This window comes from Ictalurus punctatus, chromosome 18 (assembly GCF_001660625.3).
Source record: "Ictalurus punctatus breed USDA103 chromosome 18, Coco_2.0, whole genome shotgun sequence".
Taxonomy (NCBI): Eukaryota; Metazoa; Chordata; class Actinopteri; order Siluriformes; family Ictaluridae; genus Ictalurus; species Ictalurus punctatus.
Genome location: NC_030433.2, coordinates 16,235,825 through 16,257,943, shown reverse-complemented (window position 1 = coordinate 16,257,943; position 22,119 = coordinate 16,235,825). Strand labels below are relative to the sequence as shown.

Genomic DNA, 22,119 nt, shown 5'->3' with positions numbered 1-22,119 from the left:
ATACTAATATATTTCTATACAAACATGAAACTGAGGACTCGGATATACGTTTAAAAGTTTCGTTTTAAAATTTAACGGTCACTCAAGATTACGTTCACGTGCTTCTAAGATTCTCATGTTTCCCCACAAGTCGTAATTAGTAAATATTTACTTTCAGATGCAAAACTAATGGTATATATGAGTCCTATTCTTTTGTGACATCTTCTAAATGTTCATCTGTTGTAGAAATGTACGTCATGTACGCAGTTCAGGCATTAAAACAGTTTCCGAAGCTCTTTCTTGTAAACATGACTGAACGGAGTTAGTGTGAAACCAGGTAGCTCGGGAATGCACACTGCTAGGCAGCATAAACACGACTGTAACAGGTGGTTTAATTTAATTTATACTACAAAATGTGAGAACATTTCTACAGAACATTACATTCTTTCAAGTTTGCATTAAAAAATTGCATCGTACTTTTCCATATGATAAATGATCAATTGATAAAATAGACTAAGCTAGGCCAGCTATATTTAATACTTTAACATTAATATATGAGCTATCATTAACATTTTCCATACTGCTTATCTTACACAGGTTCACTGGGGAGCCTGGAGCCTATCCCAGGGATCTTGGGGCACAAGGTGGGGAACACCCTGGATGTGGTGCCAACTCATTGCAGGGCATAATCACACACACACACACACACACACACACACACACACACACACATTACAGACCATTTGAAGTGCCAGACAGCCTACTACATATGTCTGTGGACTGGGGAATGGAAACCAGAGTATCTGAAGCATGGGGAGAACAAGCTCTACAGACTCATTCAAACCCCCAACCCTGGAGGCGCAAGGCAAGCGTGCTAACCACTAAGCCAGCGTGCCCCCCTCATTTATATTAATGTTAATCTTAATAAGGATATATTTTTGTCTATTAATCCTACTAAGAAATCCAGCTTGGGACACAGGCCTTGCTGGTCAAACTGTTAGACCATCTTTACTAGTCAGTAACAAATTTTACACCTCCTTATTACTTGTCTGAATTAGTCAATAGTATATGTTTGAGATTTTCCAATTGCCTTACTCTTGTGTGTTGTTGTGTTACAAATAACTTGTATATAATGTAGAATTAGCAGTATTTCAGACACTGTTTCCTTTCTACCAGCACTTAGCAGCTACAATGCTATTCCCTGGTTCCTGGTTCTAAACCCATTGCAGATGAGGGCCTTTCTGTGTTCAATATATATAATGTATCAATTCAACTTGGGTTGCACATTGGCATATAAGGTAAAGTTGCCACTTCATAACCTCCCAAGTTCCAGCTCAGGTTTCTGTCTGTGCTGTCCTATGGTCTCCCCATGTGACCCTTCCTTTGGGTTCTCTGATTTCCTCCTGTCTCCCCAAAACATGTAGGTAGGTGGCCTGGCTACACTAAGTTACCCTTAGGTGTGTGTGTGGGTGTGTGTCCATGGACTGGCAATGGATGGGCATCCCATCCAGGGTGTTTTCCCTTATCTCACCCAGTATTCCTGGGACTGGTTCTGGAACCATCGTGACCCTGACCAAGATAAAGTAGTTACTGAAACTGAGCTATAACTTTTCAAATATGAAATCCATTTATGTTCAAATTTGTATTTTATATTTTAGCCATTAGAGCTAAAGGAATTATTATTAGGAATAGATTAGGAAATGACCAATGCCCCAGCAATGCAACACAGAAATCTATTCACGTGGTGGCCAATTATTCTTATAAAGTGAAATATAATCTATGTAAAAGCTATATTGATAGTAGTTGAAAGTACTTGAAAGGTATCTTCACAAATCATTCATCGCTCTGGCTATATGTGGCATGCCCTGGTGGGCATCAAGCCCCACCTTGTGAACCACTGCTGTAATTTGCTATGTAGCTGCTAGGTGTTTCAGTACTAAGAGGCCAATTTTTACATGATTAATGAGAGTAAAGGGAACATACAGGTAATAAAGACAATCTTCCTAATTTAGTTCACCCTTCTGGGCATTTAGGGAAATATTAGCTTAGGTTGGTGCAAAAGTTTGCCTGTGTGTATCATCTGTTCTTCTTGTTTGTAGGAGATGAAATTATTATGATCAAATTACTTTCTCAAAACTATAGGAAGTACCGGTAACCTATTTTTGTGCAGTAATTTGCAGAGTGATCTGTGATTTCTGTGTTTAAAGCAAGAGAAGTGCAAACATGTAAGCATTAGTTTTCATTCTTTTATTATATCAAAATACAAAACATTTCTGAAGCAGAGTAAAGGTTACATAACACTGTAGCATCTGAACATGGCAACCCAATGAGCTATTACCCAGCACAGAGCATGTGAAATAAAGGCCAACTCAGTATTTCAGATGTAAGAGCTCTTTGTTTTCCAAATGGCATGCATGGAATTAAATCATAGGTCAATACGCCTGAACCGAGAGACGTTCCCAGTACTGGATCCCAAATCACTTTCCCACAGTCCTGAATCACTGCATTCTGAATCATGTTCCCACAGTCCTGAATCGTTGCATTCTGAATCATGTTCCTACAGTCCTGAATCGCTGTATTCTGAATCACGTTCCTACAGTCCTGAATTGCTGAATTCTAAATCACGTTCCTACAGTCCTAAAACACTGAATTCTGAATCACGTCCATACAGTACTGAATCACTTCCCTACAGTCCTGAATCGCTGAATTCTGATTCACTTTCCTACAGTCCTGAATCGCTGCATTCTAAAATCACGTTCCTACAGTCCTGAATCGCTGAATTCTAAATCACATTCCTACAGTTCTGAACCGCTTAATTCTGAATCACATTCTTACAGTTCTGAATCGCTGAATTCAGAATCGCATCCCTACAGTCCTGAATCACATTCCTACAGTTCTGAACTGCCGAATTCCGAATCACATCCTTATAGTCCTGAATCGCTGAATTCTGTATCACATCCTTAAAGTCCTGAATCGCTGAATTCTGAATCACATTTCTACAGTCCTGAATCACTGAATTCTGAATCACATTCATACAGTTGTGAATTGCTGAATCACTTATTTCTGAACCACATTCCTACAGACCTGAATGGCCCAGGCTACTACTGAAATCACATAAATGAATAATGAATACACAAGCTAGTTTTAAGAAAACACCTTTGCCTTCTTTAACACTGAGTCTTTACTAACCAACTGAAGCTCTATAGACACCATAAAGACACAGTGGCTGAAGGAATGGCCCTTTGGCTTAACTAGTGGTTGTGTCGGTACAGAATGAATGGATGATATAACTGACAATATGCAACACAAAGATAGTAAAATACTATGAAGTCTTTTACAATCAGGCTCGCCACCATTTTTTAAAAAACATTATATTTATGATTTACTTCTGTATTCTAATATATTCAGACAAAAATATTTTATCATTAACTTTACAGTTAACTAGTTAAACGATAAGTAAATAAACTAATTACTTCAAAATAACTAAGCATGGACAAGACAGCATGTACTGTGATGTTTTAGACAAGGTGTATCATAAGTATGTGTACTTTTGTATGAAACATTTAAAATGTACTTCTAGTCATCTTTTGAAATATTTTTCATGTTAATAACATACTAAAATTTTCATGTATGGCAATTAGACTTGAAGATGAATTTTAACATTCATCATTGTCCTTAGTCTACAGAAATGTCAGTTTCAGTTAAATGAATTCATGAGCAGTAAAAACTTGAAGACATGGAAATCAAAGTGTAAGCAGAGAGAGTGGATATGAAGAGCTGAAAAGTGAACTGGACAATGGCAGGAGCAGTTGTTACAAATCCTTCCTTCCCTCCTTCCAGTTGTTATAAATTATTCCTTTCTTCCTTTCTGTTGTTACAAACCCTTCTTCCTTTGTGACAAATTCTTCTTTCCTTCCTTCCTTCATTTGCTACAAATCCTTCCTTCCTTTCTTGTGTAAAATTTGCAATGTACATGCTATGTATTCACATAACGTCTTTATTTATTTTTTCTTAATTTAATTCAGACCATTTGTTCTGACAAGAGTTTGTTTACAGCATTTTGTAAGCATCACATCTTATTTCTTTACTTGGTACATGTCTTTGCTAACACTGCATTAATACAATTAACAGTGATAAACTTTTTGTTGCATCAAAATATTAACAAATACTCAGCTAGGTCTTCACATTAGTCTGAACATGTGTGAAATGTGACGTTGTAACGTTTGCGCCAAAGTCATCTCCTGTCTAGACCACAAAATGGATCATAAATAGCACCAAGTCATAATGTGGTCAATGGGATGGCGAATGGATACACCCCACACTGATGTTTCTATAAAATGTTACTTAGACTGTAAGAGTATCTACAGGTATACTACAAAAGCAGTTTGTTACATCTGTCGTATCGCTAATAACCACACTTTCGCTACCGCCACGACAGAAGAAAACATAATTTTTTTCATAAACAGGACATCAAAGTTGGATCACACTTTCTTTGACCTTTTACAAAAGTTAGATCATCCAGTTTTCTTTTCATTTGTAGCTATAAATATCTGTCCTTTATACATACAGTACACTGCCAAAATATCTCTACTTGTATAGTCTGCTTACTAGAAGAATACAGATTACACATATCTTACACTGTGCTGCTATACATATTGGATGTGTGCCCTCCTGTCAATCAAATACCATTAAAGTCAATGAGGCAGTAAGCCTATGCAGACACATCACCAACTTAAACAGCATTATAGGACAATAATGCATTGCGGCTGTGTTTGTGATAAATACAAAAAAAAATTAAATAAGAAAAAAAACATGAAGGAAAAAACAGGCTCAAATGATGTGTGATCTGATATCGCAATGCAAACAGCAGATCCATAGGCTTTTTCACAGTTAAAAGTTTTAATGTAAAGGGAATTGATGGTATGAAAATAAATATAATATTTTGTCAAATAAGGCCTACAGGAGAAATTAAAACAATCACAATTCTGGAGTTTTCTGATGAAGTACAATGTTATTCTAGCTGTTATATCAGTATTTGTGCACTTTTCCAATCGTTTTACCTCTCAACGTGTTATATATTCCTAGATGCAGAGCTGTGTATAAAGACATAATGAATAAAATGCTATGTATTACAAGCAAAAGAACCACCTACCCCACAACTAGACAACATTATCCCCTTTGGTTTGTAAATTCTTCTATTTTGAATATACTTTAATCATTTTGCTCTCATAACTCTTAAATCTGATTTGTAAGCTTATTATTCACATTGTTCAATATACAGACCATAAAATGATTCTTTTTGTCATTCATCTAACAATATCCACAGTGTGCAGCAATTTCTCATGTACAAAAATATATTGCAAGATATGTAGTCTTTATTTACAACTTGTGAAAAGTTCTATTGTCTCGTGTGTATCTGCGGTCAGCTGACATTCCTGATCATTTCTATGTATTTCCTGCGAGCACATGGCGTGCCAAATGAAGCCTGACATCCCGTATTCCCCCATGTGCCATATTGTGCTGATACCGGACCCTCACCCCTTATCCGCATAAAGTAAGCAGCATGGTCATTGTTTGAATCCCTGATGTTCTTTAGGAGGTCAATGTTTAAGCATGCATTCTGCAAATTTGTGTTTACAAAAAACTCGCCAAGTACTGAGCAGTTCCGTTTTTAGTCGGACGTAATAGAAATCTTTTACATTTTAAGCACACCAGGGGGTACTGAAACCTTTCGTGAAATTAAAATAAGTATATTTACCGACTCAGAAATAAAGGTACCAAATTGTCACTGGAGTGATATCATCAAAGGATCATCATTTCTACCTTTAGTATGTATTGTTTCCCTTCACGTTGTTTAGATTGAATTATCTTTTAGCGTAATGCTTTAAAGGTATATCAGTGGCCCGTGTCATTTTTAAAGGTACACTATATATTTACCTTCCTAGGAAAAAATACATACTGAAGTTACAAAAGATGTTCTCTTGATGGTACACACTCCAACAACAAGGAAAAGTAGAGTTTGGTACCTTTATTTTTAATAGTGTACTCACTCACTACAAACGATAAAGCCAATCAGCAAAACTGTTCTGAATAAAATCATTAGGTTCAGCTTTTGCCTTCAATTGTAGATCACATTATAACACCCAGTTTTAGATCACAATGCTATCGCCTATGACAATATTGCGATTTCCAATCACATTTCCGATGCCAAAATTTGAATTGAAATCTTTTGAAGTTCAACAAAATCTTGCTAATCTGTTGTATTTATTTCAAATTAAGTCAATGTTTTTTGGTCTAGTTGTTATGTTAAATGATCTAATGGCAGACTGATAACAGGTATTGTTGGCATGTTTTTCCCTGTCATCACAACATCTCTTCATCGCTTATAAGTGATATGAAAAAGAAAAAAAGTAATTAATAAAGAATCTACTTCATTCTGGAAAATCATCTCACGTGCACTCATTCTGAAACAAATCTGCTCTGGATAATAGCATTGAACAAAACCGAAAGATCATGCTAAATATGTCTATAATCATTTATATACATTTTTTTTTTTTTAATCTGCTACAAGATAACAGAGAAAGTGCCAAGACCTTGTCCAGTGAGCTAAGCATCAGTCAATAAAAATAAAGATAATAATAAACAAAAATCACCACTAAACATTTAAGCTCGGTAGAGAAATGTACATTTACCATATGCATATATTCTTGTAGATTTCATTCATGAAGCCTTACAGAGGGGATATTAGCTCAGTTATCCTTAGAACAAGGATTTCCAAGTGTAGACCTAAATGAGACAAATGAATATACATCCAGTAAAAGTGACAAAACAGATCTAAAATGAGTAAATATTCTCCGAGATGAAACAATCAAATCTTCCACAAAAAAACCCAAAAACATTTTAGAGCTATGAACATGACATCACACATGGATTTAAAAAAAATAATGACAAGAAAAAAGTGAAAATGATTTGTGTTCAATTAAAACAAAGACTCAAGCTTTACTAAGATGGGTGTTTTATTCAATATTATGCAAACGCAAATTATGGATTGGAATGGAAAATGTTTTTCTTGAAATAAATCGTCACGATAAAGTAATAGAATGCTTGTTCTGTGGACAGATAGAAATTCTATATAAAATAAATGCAATGCAATAAAAAAAAGTCAATGAGTTATATAAGGTCAAGCTTGTCAGTGTCATTGTCACTCGATGACAGCTACAATGCTACTGAATGAGCCCAAGTGTGCACTCGATCATGCTCTTAAAAGCCTTATTTCTTTTTTTTAATTACAAATCTTCTTTTGCACTGTTTATGAGCCATTGTTTATTCAGCATTTATTAGACCTCTCAAGAGCCTACAAACTCCTGGAGGATCTGCGTTGCCCTGCCACAGCCTAATTACACAACAAGCAGAAATACAACTTGATGGTGCTACAGAAGATACTGTTCAGTTTAGGTTTGGGCAATAGTTTCACAGAAAAAAAAAAGAATAAATCCTGCCTTTCCACTTGAATGCTTACAATGATTCAGATGACTGCCAACAAAAAAAGCTGACAAACTCTTCAAATGCAGGGTCAGTGGAAATGCTTCTTCTTTTGTGTTTTGTATTTAACGCTTAAGGATGCTTTAAAGTGACGAAAGCCTCATGAAAAAGTAATATACAAACACATTGTTAGAAAATGAATGGGATTATGTTTTATGAATATATTTAGTTGCGTGCATATATTGTCCAATTTATTCAAAATTACTCAAATTTTATCATACATTGTGCAATATATGCTATTATATACAGTATTTTGACATATTACAGTACATTCCTAGCATTTTGGATATTCCTTTTTTATATCACTCTTTTGAAAAAAGAAACAGTATTTAGTTAATTAAATAGTTCTATATCTTTTACAAAGCACCATAGTTTACCAAAAAAAAAAAATTTGCCCAGTTAAATGTCTTGTAAATACTTGAGGAGCACATCTTCCAAATGAGCTACCTATTGTGAGGATCTACCTAAAGGTGTGTCGTCATGTGTTTCATGGGTAATTGTCATCTAATCAGACATTTATTTAAATTACAAATGGTACAGAGATTAAAACGCGAAAATGTTCATTGCAAAGACCGAAAAAACATTCACAGAACATAAGAAGTGGTTTGACCTGAACCGCAAAGCCAAATTAAAAGTGTCAAGCTCAGTGCAGTTTATCTAAAAGCTCCAAATGATGTATTACTAGCTGACAATCAGTCCCCTAACCAAGGTGAAATAAAAGAATCAAAAATGTTTACATAGGTACACTTGTAATGCGCTGGTCTCACGTAAGCATAGAATACATCAAAGGTATTCCTCTATGTTTTCTTTTCTTTTTTTATATTTTTTTTTATGAAAGTGCAGTCATGACAAAATAAAACTAAATCCTCATAACCGTGCCAACAGGAAGTGCCTTTACTTGCCTGAGGTACACCCCAGCCTGTTGTCAATGTAGCTAAAATCATAAATGCAAATTGGTGATCACATTCAGCACCCAGATGTAAGTCAAGTTTGAATGAGGAAATTTTTTAACTCTAAAAAAACAACAAAAAAACAGCATTTTGATGGAGAGTAGATATTGACCGTCAAGATGCCTAGGCAAACATTGAAAGTTTGATCCAACGCTTGGATGATGTTGAAATCCTAAAACGTTAAATACTGCGGTGTTAAAATGACAAGCAGCAGCCACATCTGCTGGAAGATCAACTTAGAGAAATTAAGCGATTTCAAGTGATTACAGTCCGAAGACGCCCAAAGTTTGATAGCACCCAAAATAGGCTGTTGAACACGCCTGTATTGTACTGATTAGCCTTTGGGATTGGCTTGATCGTGAACCAACACAATCAATTTGCAAAACAATTCGCAAAATATCAACTTAGCTTAAATTTGGAGTCCCTATTACGATAACTGATGCTAACTTTAGCCAACCTACGCCCTTGTGAGCTTTTTAGCAGGGACAAAGTGATTTGAAACAGGTAGAGCACCATCGCTGACCACCACCAGCAACATCCCCATTGAATGACTGGCCACCAAAGCGAACATACATGAGCCCAGATATGTTTGTCCTGACAGTGAGAATACATATTAACCAGTAGAAAAGAAGCACCCTTGGATGATAGATACACAATAAAAAAAACTTTGGCCGCATGGGAAAGCCTGGTCTTCTCTTAGGCATTTCCCATAATGTCTTTCCAGAGGATAGAGACAGGAGCTGGGGTGCTGCTTATACTTTTCAGCCAGGATAAACCTCAAAATAAAAGGCTACAAAAATGGCCCACAAAGGCAGTAGGTTTCCATTTGAAATAATCCACAAAAAAAGAAAGAAAAATGAGAACGAGACGACTAAACAGAGCCAAGCATTCAAGAGCCCTACTCAGGCCTAAATATGTCTTTTTTGGATGGGGGAGGGGGGTTGCAGTTGAAAAAATACTACAGTCTAATTATGGCACAAAATCCTACCCTTCTCACAGTACATTATACTTAAGAATTTTATTGATTAAGGAGACTGTAGTATTTTTATTATGGTGCTTATTATTTTATGGTTGTTGTTGTTTTTTTTTTTTTTAACAGGAGCTCACAAAATCCAGACTAAGTTAGTATCAACTTAAAACGGTTCATCACAGTGATTACCAAGATTTTGCTCCAATGCAAAAGACTTATTTACAGAAAAGACCAACCCAGAAAAATGTGCACACATGGCCATAGCAGCTTTTGATCGTAGTGGAAAGTAACCTGTGCGCATCTCTGGATAATGTTTTGTTCCCTTTTCAGGATGAATTCGGAATATTTAACAGTATTGATGTCTTCAGCTAAAGAAAAAATCATGAACAATGACTTGAAAAATTTTTTTTTAACTGTCCCCCAAAAATACTGGAAATACTGATCATTCCAAATACATGGTGGAGCAAATGGATGAAATAAAGACTACACTGCACACACACAATGCATATTATGTAAGGAATAAAACCTGACTGAGCATGCTGTTATAAAATAATCCACAGTGGGGTGGCATGATGTGGCCTGGCCCAAAGCAGAGTTACTCTTATCACCCAAAAGTTGATTATTTTCCAATAATAGCACATCCCAAAGTGTTCTATTCCTCTTATAGCACAGCAAACATGTTGTAGTTTTATCCGTTTATAGTTACATTTCAGGTTGTGAAATGTCCTAAACAAGTTAGTTTCTGTCATCCTTTATATTACAACAGGTAGAAACAGCCATTCAATCACCAGCCTCTCTTTTTTCTCACTTGAATTTAATATGACAAAGAAATGCAGCTTGCCATGCTACCAAGAAACTGCAAGGCACAGAGCCTGAAAACTTTAAGTTCCAGCTTAATAAGTATTGTCAGAGCTGCTGTTATAGAAAATTAATCAACGTCTGACCAATCAGATTAGAGAATTCAACAGTGCTGTGGTATAAGAATATTAATACATAATACCATTATGAGTATAACAGTCATTCTGCCTTAAAAGAAATATAATTTTCTTTTGAAAATGTTTAACACAAATGATACCTAACAAGAAATAAAAATAAAATAAAATAAAATTTACAAAAAAAAAACACCACCAAATGTTCCACTGATAGGAAGTTACAGAATGTTTGTCTGTCCAGCAGTGTTGCACTGATGAGTCTCGGGTGACTCTGAGGTATATCTGGCCTACACATGAGAACCCTGTGTTCTGCTGAGACAGAGTAAGACTACTGGCAGAATGAAACAGGTGCAGGAATGTGAGGAGTAATGAGAGCTGTAAACCAGATGCATGAGCCTAAATGCTGACATGCCTTTTTGGAAGAGAAATAAACATCCCAATGACACTAGTTCTCTGTTTGAGGTAATCTTGCACTGGAGCAAAACCTTGGAACACTACCAACCAGCATTATTTTGTGAAAAGAGAGATTTAAAAAAAAAAAAAAAAAAAAAAAAAGAACAAAAAGAAAAGCATGGATGGGAAGATGAGGTGTAGATATGCTGCACAGCTGGGGTGGTGGGAAACTCAGTGCAGAACCAGTGGGCTTTGGGAATAGTGTGGCCTGCTCTCTGGGCCCTCACAGGAAAGTGGCGTGGTCTGGGTCCACTGTGTCCATACTGGCCAGAATGGCTTTCTGGTCATCTTGCGGCGGACGGCGGTACAGCAGGGCAGAGAAGCGGGCATACGGGTCCTGTCTGGTTAACTTCCTCTTCTTCTTGCGGAGGTAGAGAGCTTCTTCTGGTGGGAGGACCTGAGAGGTGTGGGGCTGCTGGGTCTGAGAGGTCGACACACCTGGATCCAGACAACGGGACGTGAGTCAGCACAGAGTGCTGCGAGAGATTACAGACGTGCATAGACAATGATTGTGGCTCGAGGATACAAAGGCATGGTTTCGACAAGTAAGGACACAATCAAAGCGAATATATAAAGCATTATAGAATATATAAATCATTTAACTGAGTGGCTTTTAAAATGTAATATGTTTTTCAGGATCTGTTTTTCTTCATCTAGTACCTTCACTAGTAAGGATAAAATGTACTCATTTTTCATAATACCTGCCCCACATCCGAACGATGAAGTTACTTAAAATCAGATGGAATGCCAGATACTGGCTGGGTCTTCCAGCATCAGGAAACTAGTAGCATGAGTGTGTAGTACGATGGTTAAGGAAGCTTTATTAAATGTGTGAAGGTCAAATACTAATCATTGAAATGATTATCAGTATAATTTCTGGTCTTGTTGTGAAGAGTTTTAAAAGGTTAGCTTGTAGAGAGTAATAAAGATTGTGTTGATTCTAGGATGGTTTAGGAAAGCTGTGGAGAAGGACATTCATTAGCTCAATACTAACTACTCACACCTCAGCTCTGTGCTGTTGTAGCCTGCACACAGTCAACTGAAGTATTTAATCTACTTGACTGAGGCCTGCAAAATAGAAAGTGCCTTGTCAAATGTATCAGGCAATATACAGTCACCACTTTAACACCTGCACCCCTGCTCATTCATCCAATTATCCAATTAGCCCATCAGCGCAACACATAAAATCATGCTCAGGTTAAGAGCATCAGTTAAAATTCACATCAAACATCAGAATGGAGAAACAGTGTGATCTCTGTGACTTTGATCGTGGAAATTGTTTTTGGTGTCAGACAGACTGGTTTGAGTATTTCAGAAACTGCTGGAATTAGCACATAGAGTCTCTAGAGTTTACACAGAATGTTGCGAAACCCCCCCCCCCCCCCCCCCCGTCCAAAAAAAAAAAAAAAAAAAAAAAACATCCAGTGAGTGGCAATTCTGTGGGTGGAAATGCACTGTTGATGAAAGAGGTATGTGGAGAATAACTAGACCGGGTTGTGATTTCAGGAAGCCTATGGCAACTCAAATAACCACACTTAACAACGTCTTGAGCAGAAACGCATCTCAGAATGCACAACATGCCCAACCTTAACGCAGAAGGGCTACAACAGATAAAGACCACATACTGTAAGGTCTCCACATCCACACCTAGTTGATGTTTCGAAGAGCCTGTGCCTAAATTCCTGTTCAGACAAGAGTGAAGCCCGATGTGGTTTTCTGCTGTTTAGCCCATCCACCTCAAGGTCTGACAAGTTGTGCATTTTGAGATACGTTTCTGCTCACCACGGTTGTAAAATGTGGTTATTTGAGTTACCATAGACTTCCTGTCTGCACGATCTGCACGGTCTTATGCACTGTGCTGCTACCACATGAATGAGCAGGTGTCCAAGTTTCCCTATTAAAACATCTGGTGAATGTAGTTCCAAGAATAGGACCTGTAAAGTCCTATCCCTCAATAAATTGTGACTAGAGTATATGATTACCTTAATAGCTCGTATTCATCACAGTTGTATATGGCCAATCTGATCCTAAAATGAGTTTAATTTTTGGTGTATCTATATGAACACACTTACCTATTCTAATCGGTGTGGATGTCAATTCGAGCATAATATTTGGACAACCTGAAAAATGCTTCATTTGCAATTATCAAAAAAATGATCAAAACCAGTATCATCAATTAATATAACAAGTATAGTAATATGAGTAATAAAAATAAAGATTAAACAACGGTAATAATCATATCTGAGCACACAGGAACCTCACACTAAACTATAGGTTCATAATAGGGTTTAGTGTCAGCAACAAATTAGTAAATATTAATCAGAAGCACAGATATGGATCTTTATCAACTCATTGTCCAGACAGATGCACCCAAAACTCAGCTTCATGTATTTTTTCTTTCCTCGGACATTGGATAACTGAAGCCTGATGAATGCTTTCCTTTTATTGGCTCACTGTCACAGCAACTGCATAAATTAGGATGTGTTTCATGTACATTAGATGTATGTATATGTAAACTGATTCATGTCGTATGCATATGACATGTAAATATGGAACTCGTGAGAGGGAGCATGATACATGCAGTTGAAGGTGATTCAACGATTGTGCTCAAATCACAGTGTTTGTTTTTTGTCGTACGACAGTTTCACGAATGAGGAGCAGACTCGTTTATACGTCATCACAGCCACTCAAATTTGCATTCATTTCGACACAACTTTAATGAATAAGGGCCAATGTGACAGCTCGGTTTCTTCTTCATTAAAAAAGCTAAATCACCATTGCATACTGCTAGTATAAAAGCAAAAATGAGTGAGGTCTCACCCATTTTCTTTCTGGCCTTGGAGTTGTTATTGTTAACCGCAAACTTCTTGACTTTTTTGACACGTTGGTATCTCAGTGCTTCTATCCTCTCAGACCCTGCAGGACCACTCGGTGTACCTCGACGTTTTCTGCACAGAGGACAAAGAAAGGGCAAAGGGCTATCACACAGGAGAAAAGCTGTCCTGTGCCTTTCTATTGATAAGACACTGGTCACATATGGCTTGGCCCAATCCTTGTCAAGTTACTGCTCTCAGTGCCAAGCTATAAGCGCACCAGATTGCCTATGAACCAGTCCAAGACATCCACACTCTCGGAATCGGCCAGTTTGTTCAGCATGACAATTATGGAGCCAGAAGTTATTTGAGTGGAAAGAGAGGTATACTCAGGGCTATAGAGGTGTACATGTGCTTTCTCATTAGTACAGTACTGTTCAAAGCCACGAGGAAGTTTGAAAACCAAGCTTGACGAACATTACTTCTACAATATATTAAATCGGCATACCTTGGTATGTTAGGATAATATGTATCAGTTTACAAAGAACTTTGAAGAAATTACTGAATGACAAAATGTAATGGTATTAAGAAATAATAATAATAATAATAATAATAATAATAATAGTAATAATAATATACCAATAAGATATTGTCTACTTTTGTGGAAAGGAAAGTATACATCCTTAAACATTAGGTTGTATTCACAGTCTTCCCATCCAAATACAGTATGGAGGCACTTAAAATGCAGCCCACATACTCAGCCACACGCACACACACGGCTCTGACGAGGCACGGTGAAACAAGAAAAAGAGCATTATAAAGGGCCTTTCCGTCTGCTGGGGCTGCCAAGAGAAATTAAAAGCCATTAGTAGAGGGGGGAAATCACAGCTGAGCGACAAAGCATCTTCAAAAATGTGTTCATAGACATGAAAACTGTCTACAATGGGCTTCACCATGCTGACAGGGGGAGAGATGGCGGGAGGGGAAATGGCTACTTGGGAACAGTCACATAATGAAAAATAAAACAAAGCACTCAGACAACAAATGTAACAAGAATTTAATCAGATATTTGTTTGTTTTTTTCAACTGAAGAGCAATATTTAGCGATGGCATGCATGGAATTTTGCACATGGAACAGAACTTTAAAGGGGAATACTCTGAAAAGCACTTCACTGGGCAAAAGCCACAAATAAAAAGAGAATATTGTTATGGTGCCCAGAGCCAGTAGTATTTTCCCCATTACAAAACGAAGTGCATGAGCTTTTATGGAAGTATACTTTCTCCCTTTGAATGGGAGTGTTCTGCAGTCCAAAAGTTTAAGTAAACACATGTGCATTTGGATTTATGATGATGAGAGTGCTTAAAAAGGGCCAGTATTATTATTATTATATTTTTACCCTAATGTATGATAATAACAAAAGTGAAATACAATTTGCAACTGAGGCAATGTTTAAAATATGTCCTGTTTTTTTTTTTTTTTTAAATGGTAATTCATAACTGATTTATTGTGTGTCTACAATGTGATTAACCACATAACTAGGTTACAGATTCTTTAATCATATAGACTGTGGCTCCATTTGTTCTTGTTTTCATTTAAGAACCTTCATGGCCCTAATTCACTGGCAAAAAAAATGATCACAATCCTAAATATCCTTTGTGTTTTTCACATTTAGGAAAAAAACACAGGTAAAGCAAGTAAAGTTTGTGTTGACCAGATGATCTATGATTTCTTAATAACTAGAAAACATATGCATACCAAGACGAGAATGCATATAGGATTCAAGACTGCAGAACTTAAATGCATAGCTACTCATAACATAAGAAAAAAAAGAAAGAAAAAATGCAGGTTGGTGTAGCAAACTAAATAAATCAAGACTCTCAGACTCGTATTCCCCTTTAAAGAACGAGGTGAATAAAAGCCCCACCTGCTGCCCCCCCCTTTCAGACATGGATCCAACCCTTACCTATTGTGGTGTAGAGGACCTGGTCACAACAACGCTGCCCAGATAGCTGAGATCAATCAAAAACAAAGCAGGTAAGACTCCAGGAGTCATCAAGAATGACCAACTGCCCCTAATTGAGATGATGACGACATTGCAACAGATGAGAGCAGACAGTCCCTGCAACACGATTCGCCCAACAAGCCTCCCCTGGCAGTCAGAGCTGGGGTGACCTGGGTGATGGAGGAAAGGGAGGTGTGGGAGAAGCAATCATGCAGTCATATTACTAAGGATCGGGAGAAGAGGCCTGTGCCTGCAGTGCTGGATACGTCTAAATCAATCTCCACTTCATACATACTGTAAGCCATCCTAAAAAACAGGGCTTTATTTTGACTGAGAAAGGTCAATTGGGATGCACGGGGGTTCCTCCTGTTGGGTGAAAGGCAGGGTAAAGCAGAATGACACAGAATGGAAAGGCTGGGGTCCAGTGGTGGTGTTCCTCTGATTCCAGGATTTTAAGGGGCTTTGGTACTGCATTTTAAATTGACTTAATATTGCACTCATTGAGTGACTGAGCCCCAAAAGGTCTGCCACCATATCTGTGAAGCAAATAATCCATCCTGCCTTGAGCTTATATTTTTTGCCCTCAAATCAGCTTAGTTTAATTTTTTAGACAAGTGTTTTTAAGTGCTTCACAGACCTTATGAATGAACATGTTTGACATGAAAAGCAGCATCAGTGAGACTGAGAACTACAGTCATAGCACAACATCATCTATGTAGAAAATGATTCTGAATGGCTTGAAAAATGTAAGGCATTGAGGGCAGTTTAAAAAAAGAAAACATGACTTTCGATGCAGTTATTTTCTTTAGCAAACACAGTTAAAACTGCTCTACCTTCATGGGCAGTTAGAAAGGTTTTCTATTTGTGTAAGTAAATTGCCTATTATACTTTTTTAGTACAAGGAATATTTTTGTGACCCCACTGAACTTACCCTGAAGCTGATAGCTGGGGCGGAGAGGCAGATGGCAGAATCTCCTCCTCACTCCTCCTCTGGGTTGGCATCTGTCTAAAAATGCTGCTGCTTTCCATGGGGGGTGACGGAGATTGGGATGGATAGCTTGTTGCTGAGGTGCCAAAGGCCATGTGGGAGCGGTAAATAGGGCTTGCCCTTCGGCTTCCCTGGCCTTGAGCAGGGGAAGAAGAAGGTGAGGCTCTTTTTGAAAAGCTAACAGAAGAAGGTGGCTGCAGGGTTATTTCAGACATCTCAGGGGGAATGGAAGGCTGGACAATACTAGGACGAGGCCTGGGGCGCACTACAATCTCTGGAGAACCCTCATGAGAGCTAATGGGGCTTTGAGTAAGAGGTGAGAGACGGGAAGGCTGGAGTACCACCATGCTGGGTTCCATCCTACGGGGCTGTCTGGGACTGAGCCTGGGAGTTAACTCATACCAACGGGTATCCAGGCTTCCAAATGAGCTAGGACCAACAATGTGAGACGCTGGGTCAGGGTAAGGCAATACCGGCACACCCATACCGTGGCTTGTGTGTCTTAGCTGCCCTAGACTCTGTGCCTCTTGCATAGGTAAATGCTTGGCTGGAAGGCCCTGAGGCTTCACTTTGCTGGGAGATTTGCCTAGCCGACTCTTTGGGGCCTCCAGCTGAAGAATACCAGGATAGGGGGGTATATGAATGGAAGCAGGTGGGAGAGCACTAGGAGGGAGAATGAGAGGTGGTGGAAGAGAAGGTTCCCGGTGAAATTGCAAAGGGTGGTGGGGTGGGAATATGAAGTGAGGACCCTCAAATGTGGCAAAGGAGAAATCAGGCCGTTGCCAGCTATCCGGAGGACGGGATGATGTGTGTGTCAAGGGAAGGGAGCAGCCTGAGACTGCATAGTGCTGAATCTCTCCTTCACTGATTTCCTCTGGTATGGTTGGATAACCAAAAGGCCCCTCAATGTGGTAAGGGGGTGAAGACATTACTGAGCTAAGTGGGCTGGTGTCTGGCATGTAGAAAGGAGGCGGAGGCTCAGGTTCTCCAGGACTGCCCAAATAGCTGCCCAAGTAGAACTGACCATGGGAAAAGGCTCGAAAATGAGGAGCACCACGGATCTGCCCCATGGCCTGAAGTCGACTGCTTTCCATGATGGTCATACCTTCAATTGGCCTCTGGAAGCGGGGGCTATAGGCTGGGGGCTGCAAGTAAGATTCCTGGCTGGAAGAAATGGGAGAGATCTGATGGGGTCTGAGAGTAGCCATCATAGGAGGCATGGGGCCTGGATCATCATTCTCTTCATCAGACTGTCGAAATTCTGGATAAAGGTCTGACTCTTCCACAAAGGGGAAGCCCTCAATACGCCTAGGCTTGACAGGTGTGTCCATATCAGTGGGATCCATGACAAAGCGACCATCTGGCCCACGACTGATTAACTCAATAGGTGTAGTAGCCTCAGCTTCATGTTTAGAGACACTATATTTCTTGCTAATTATTGCTCTTTTGGTCTTCTTGTATAAGGAAAGCTCCTTCTCCTTGGCAGGACTTTTCTTTGATCGTAATCCATCCTCAGATGACTCAGATGGAGCTCCCATGGATCGGACGCTCTCTGGACTCATCTTTCCAGAAGATGGCCTGAAAAAAGAAAGACAGGAAAACCATTAGTGCCACTACCTTGATCAGAATTTATTCTGACAAGATCTTAAAAAGCTTAACATATCATGTATGAAAATAATTTATCCTTTTCTCAGATAGATCTTTTGCTGAAATTCTTAAAAGAAGTTAGTTCAAGGTAGCCAATTGGCAACCATATCCTTGAAGTGTGAAATGCTGCTTATCAAATGGCAACCAATTGTTATGAAGTTATATTTTAACCTCAAACCAAGTATTCCATACACCAACACAGATACAACCTTAATCATTTTCCTGACCCAACTGACAGTGAAATAATGTTGAATTTCTTTCAGTGAGAGAAAAAAGGATTTGTGAGTACCATGCAAACAAAGTTCTAAAGTTTAAGGTGAAAGAGTGAGATGAGTTTGTGCTGACAATTGGCTTTGCATCAGTGATTTTAACTGTCTGTAATTATGAGTAATAGGTTGATTATCATACCCAATACACTTTCTGCACAAATATATTCTTCTATAAACTTCGGTATAACTATATTAGATAGCCTTCATAACTGATTGGTCAGTGTCTTGGTGGATCTGGAGCCTATCCCAGCAACACTTGGGGCAAGGTTGATGGATGAGATGCTAGTCCATCACAAGGCATTACACATATTCACACTTAAGGGTAATTTAGAATAGCCTATTCATCCACTCATATGTTTTTGGCAGATGGGAGGAAACTGGAGAACCCAGAGGAATCTCAAAACAGGCAGTAACACAAGCTCAGGATTGAACCAGCATGCCACCTACCAATATACTAACAGTTTTATTCATTTCCAGGCATATTATATATTTTATCGTTTCTTACATTTCTTGAATTCTGTTGAATAGCTGTAATTAGTGTCACGACGATGATTTATAACAAATTATACTCGGATGATTGAAGGTTTGTTTTACACATTCATTCTTCTTAAGTGCTCAACCATGTAATCCTGAATTAAGATTACCCACAATGACTTTCTTCAGGGCCCAGATAAGTTTAATTAATATGAGTTAATAAAGCTATGAAATTCTCTTCCCTTTCTGGATGTTTGAGATATCTGCTAAGATATGTCTTACTTAATTTCAGTCATTCTATTATAAGAGCTAAACTTTACAGAGGCCATATACTCAGACTTCAATTAGTAATATGTTTTTCCTTTCCATTCCTTAGACCAGAAATAAATTATTAATTAAAAAAAAAGGTAGCTTTGAATATTTGTTAAATGTGTCTATCCTTAAAACATAAACAGTATATAAAAAAAAAGAAAATGTGATCTTATTGACCAATCATGGGTAATGATCATTTTTAATAAACAAAATCAGATTCTGGACAACGACATTAACTTTATTTCATGAAACACGATAAAACAATCATCCAGAAAAAGAAGGAAAATCAGACCTGCAATTTATTTTAATAGTAATGTCAGCTGAAGCATTGTTTCTGCTGAATCATTACACTTTGTGCCTCTGCTAGTTGCAGTGACGATGCTGGGTTTCCATGGCAACTGCCTACTGATGACCAACATTGAAGTCAATGATGTCATCCATGCTTCTCGAGACAAGGCACCACATAAGGAGACTCTTATACTCATCAACAATGTTATAGCAGAGCAAACCACTAATCATTTACAGCATGTCAGAAAGCATTTACAGCCTTTTTGTGAACAAAACTGTTCTTAAGCTTGAGCTTTCTGTTGCTTACGAACATCTCTTGGACCAAACATTCTTTTACACCTACAGTGTCCTCCACTAATATTGACACAATATGAGCAAAGAAGGCTGTGAAAAATGGGCTTTATTATTTAACCGTTTGATCTTTTGTTAAAAAAAAAAAAATCACAAAAATACTCTGCTCTCATGGATATCAAACAATTACAAACAAAACACAGGTTTATAAATTTTTGTTAAATATAGGCGTGCAACAATTATTGGCACACTTTGTGCTACCTCCCTTTGCCAAGATAACAGCTCTGAGTCTTCTCTTATAATGCCTGATGAGGTTGGAGAATACATGGCAAGGGATCTTAGACCATTCCTCCATACAGAATCTCTCCAGATCCTTCAAATTTCGAGGTCCACGCTGGTGGATTCTCCTCTTCAGTTCACCCCACAGGTTTTCTATGGGTTTCAACTCAGATAACAGGGATGACCATGGCAGGACCTTGACTTTGTGGTCAGTAAACCATTTGTGTTGATTTTGATATGTGTTTTGGATCATTGTCCTGCTGGAAGATCCAACCACGGCCCATTTTAAGCTTTCTGACAGAGACAGTCAGGTTTTAATTTTAATATATGTTGATATTTGAGTCCATGATGTCATGTATCCTAACAAAATGTCCAGGTCCTCTGGCAGAAAAACAGCCCCAAAACATTAACATTACTTTCCCATATGGTTACCTCTCTGTGTTCGCCAAAACCAACTCTGGTGTTTATTGACAAAAAGCTCTATTTTGGTTTCATCTGACCATAAAACCCAATCCCATTTGAAGTTCCAGTAGTGTCTGGCAACCTGAAGTTACTTGAGTTTGTTTTTGTATGAGAGTAGAGGCATTTTTCTTGAAACACTTCCAAACAACTTGTGGTGATGTAGGTGACTTTGGATTGTTATGAATGACTTTGGAATTTGGCCTATGTGTTATCTAATATTTATACCCCTGTGAAACAGGAAGTCATGGTTGAACAATTTCCTGTTCCAAGTCACACAGGTGTACTAAAAAAAAATTACAATATCAATGGGAATATACTTCAAATATATTTTTCTCATATGAATTCATATCCATGAGAGCAGAATATTTTTTAACAAAAGATCAAAAGGTTAAACAATAAAAACAAATTTTCACAGCCTTCCTTGCTCATATTTACCAAGGGTGCCAATGTTAGTGGCACTGTAATTATTTTTCATCAGCCTGAATGATAATGCAGTTTATTTTTTTATTATTATGACTGTCACAAATGTATGAACTGTGAACAATTACACTAACCAGATCATCTTCATACATGAGAAAATGCAGCACAAGCAGATTTACATACGCATTATGCACATGCTTTTGCACAGCTGAATGAGCCAAATGAGGATGTGAATGAGTAAAATCTATATTTAATCAGAGACGAAAAAGAACAGATGTGACTATTGTAAAGTGTATGAATCATAACACTTAAAACTCGTTCACAAATTAAAGGAAGGATCTAATAGTATTGACAGAAATAAAGAATCTCATTCGAAATTGACCTGTTTAAATAGGTCCAATCTCCAAGGACAATATTGCCATTTCAGCTCATGTGGGTGTGAAATGTATAACATAATACATTTAATTTGCAAAAGCAATAATAAACAGTGGTTCTAGAATAGGCTTAAGGCTACTACTACTGTACTACACAATAAGGAAGCAGTATAAACTGGGTCAGAACGTGTGTCTTCAATTACCATGTACACTCATGAGTGACATCTGTAAAACATTAGATCACCAGAACAATAAATCAAGATAAGATCACAAAAAACAAAGAAGGATTTGATGCAGGAATGTGTGCCGCTTGTAGTCAAGCCCTGGTGTGAAGTGGAGTGTTGGTCACATAGAGGCAGCCATTCAGAGGCCTCTCAGCATCGAAATCTGAAAATCTGATATGAATACCATGAGGTTAACACAATAGACAGCTTCACTGTGTCTACTTAAACTGCAAATAAAATAGTCATGGTGTAGAACTTATGCAGGCTATACAGACTAAGTATCATAATTTGACCAAAACGGGATTTTCTGCCCATAACACACTTTCTTTAAAATAGCGTAAAGCTGTTTTAATTGCTAGCCAAGGTTGCTTTCTTCATTCAGTGAACATCAGGCTTTGATCATGCTGTCGGTTTTGTGCTACAGTGAAACAGACATAAGCCTAACCAGT

The 22,119-nt window shown here is 38.0% G+C and overlaps 1 protein-coding gene across 2 annotated transcripts in view; it reads right to left on the bottom strand.

Moving 5' to 3' along the window:
- Positions 1 to 2,211: 2,211 nt before the first annotated feature.
- igsf9bb (immunoglobulin superfamily, member 9Bb) overlaps positions 2,212 to 22,119 on the bottom strand; it is a 136,256-nt gene continuing 116,348 nt past the window's right edge. The window contains exons 18-20 of one of the 2 annotated variants that reach the window (XM_017493640.3): positions 16,574 to 18,208; positions 13,647 to 13,774; positions 2,212 to 11,264 (exon numbers count right to left, since the gene is read on the bottom strand). In XM_017493640.3, the coding sequence (XP_017349129.2) occupies positions 11,050 to 11,264; positions 13,647 to 13,774; positions 16,574 to 18,208 (1,978 nt within the window). In that variant the 3' untranslated portion in view covers positions 2,212 to 11,049. Of the gene's footprint in view, positions 11,265 to 13,643; positions 13,775 to 15,603; positions 15,650 to 16,573; positions 18,209 to 22,119 lie in introns of those variants that run through there. The other variant, XM_047161679.2, reaches the window with a different exon arrangement.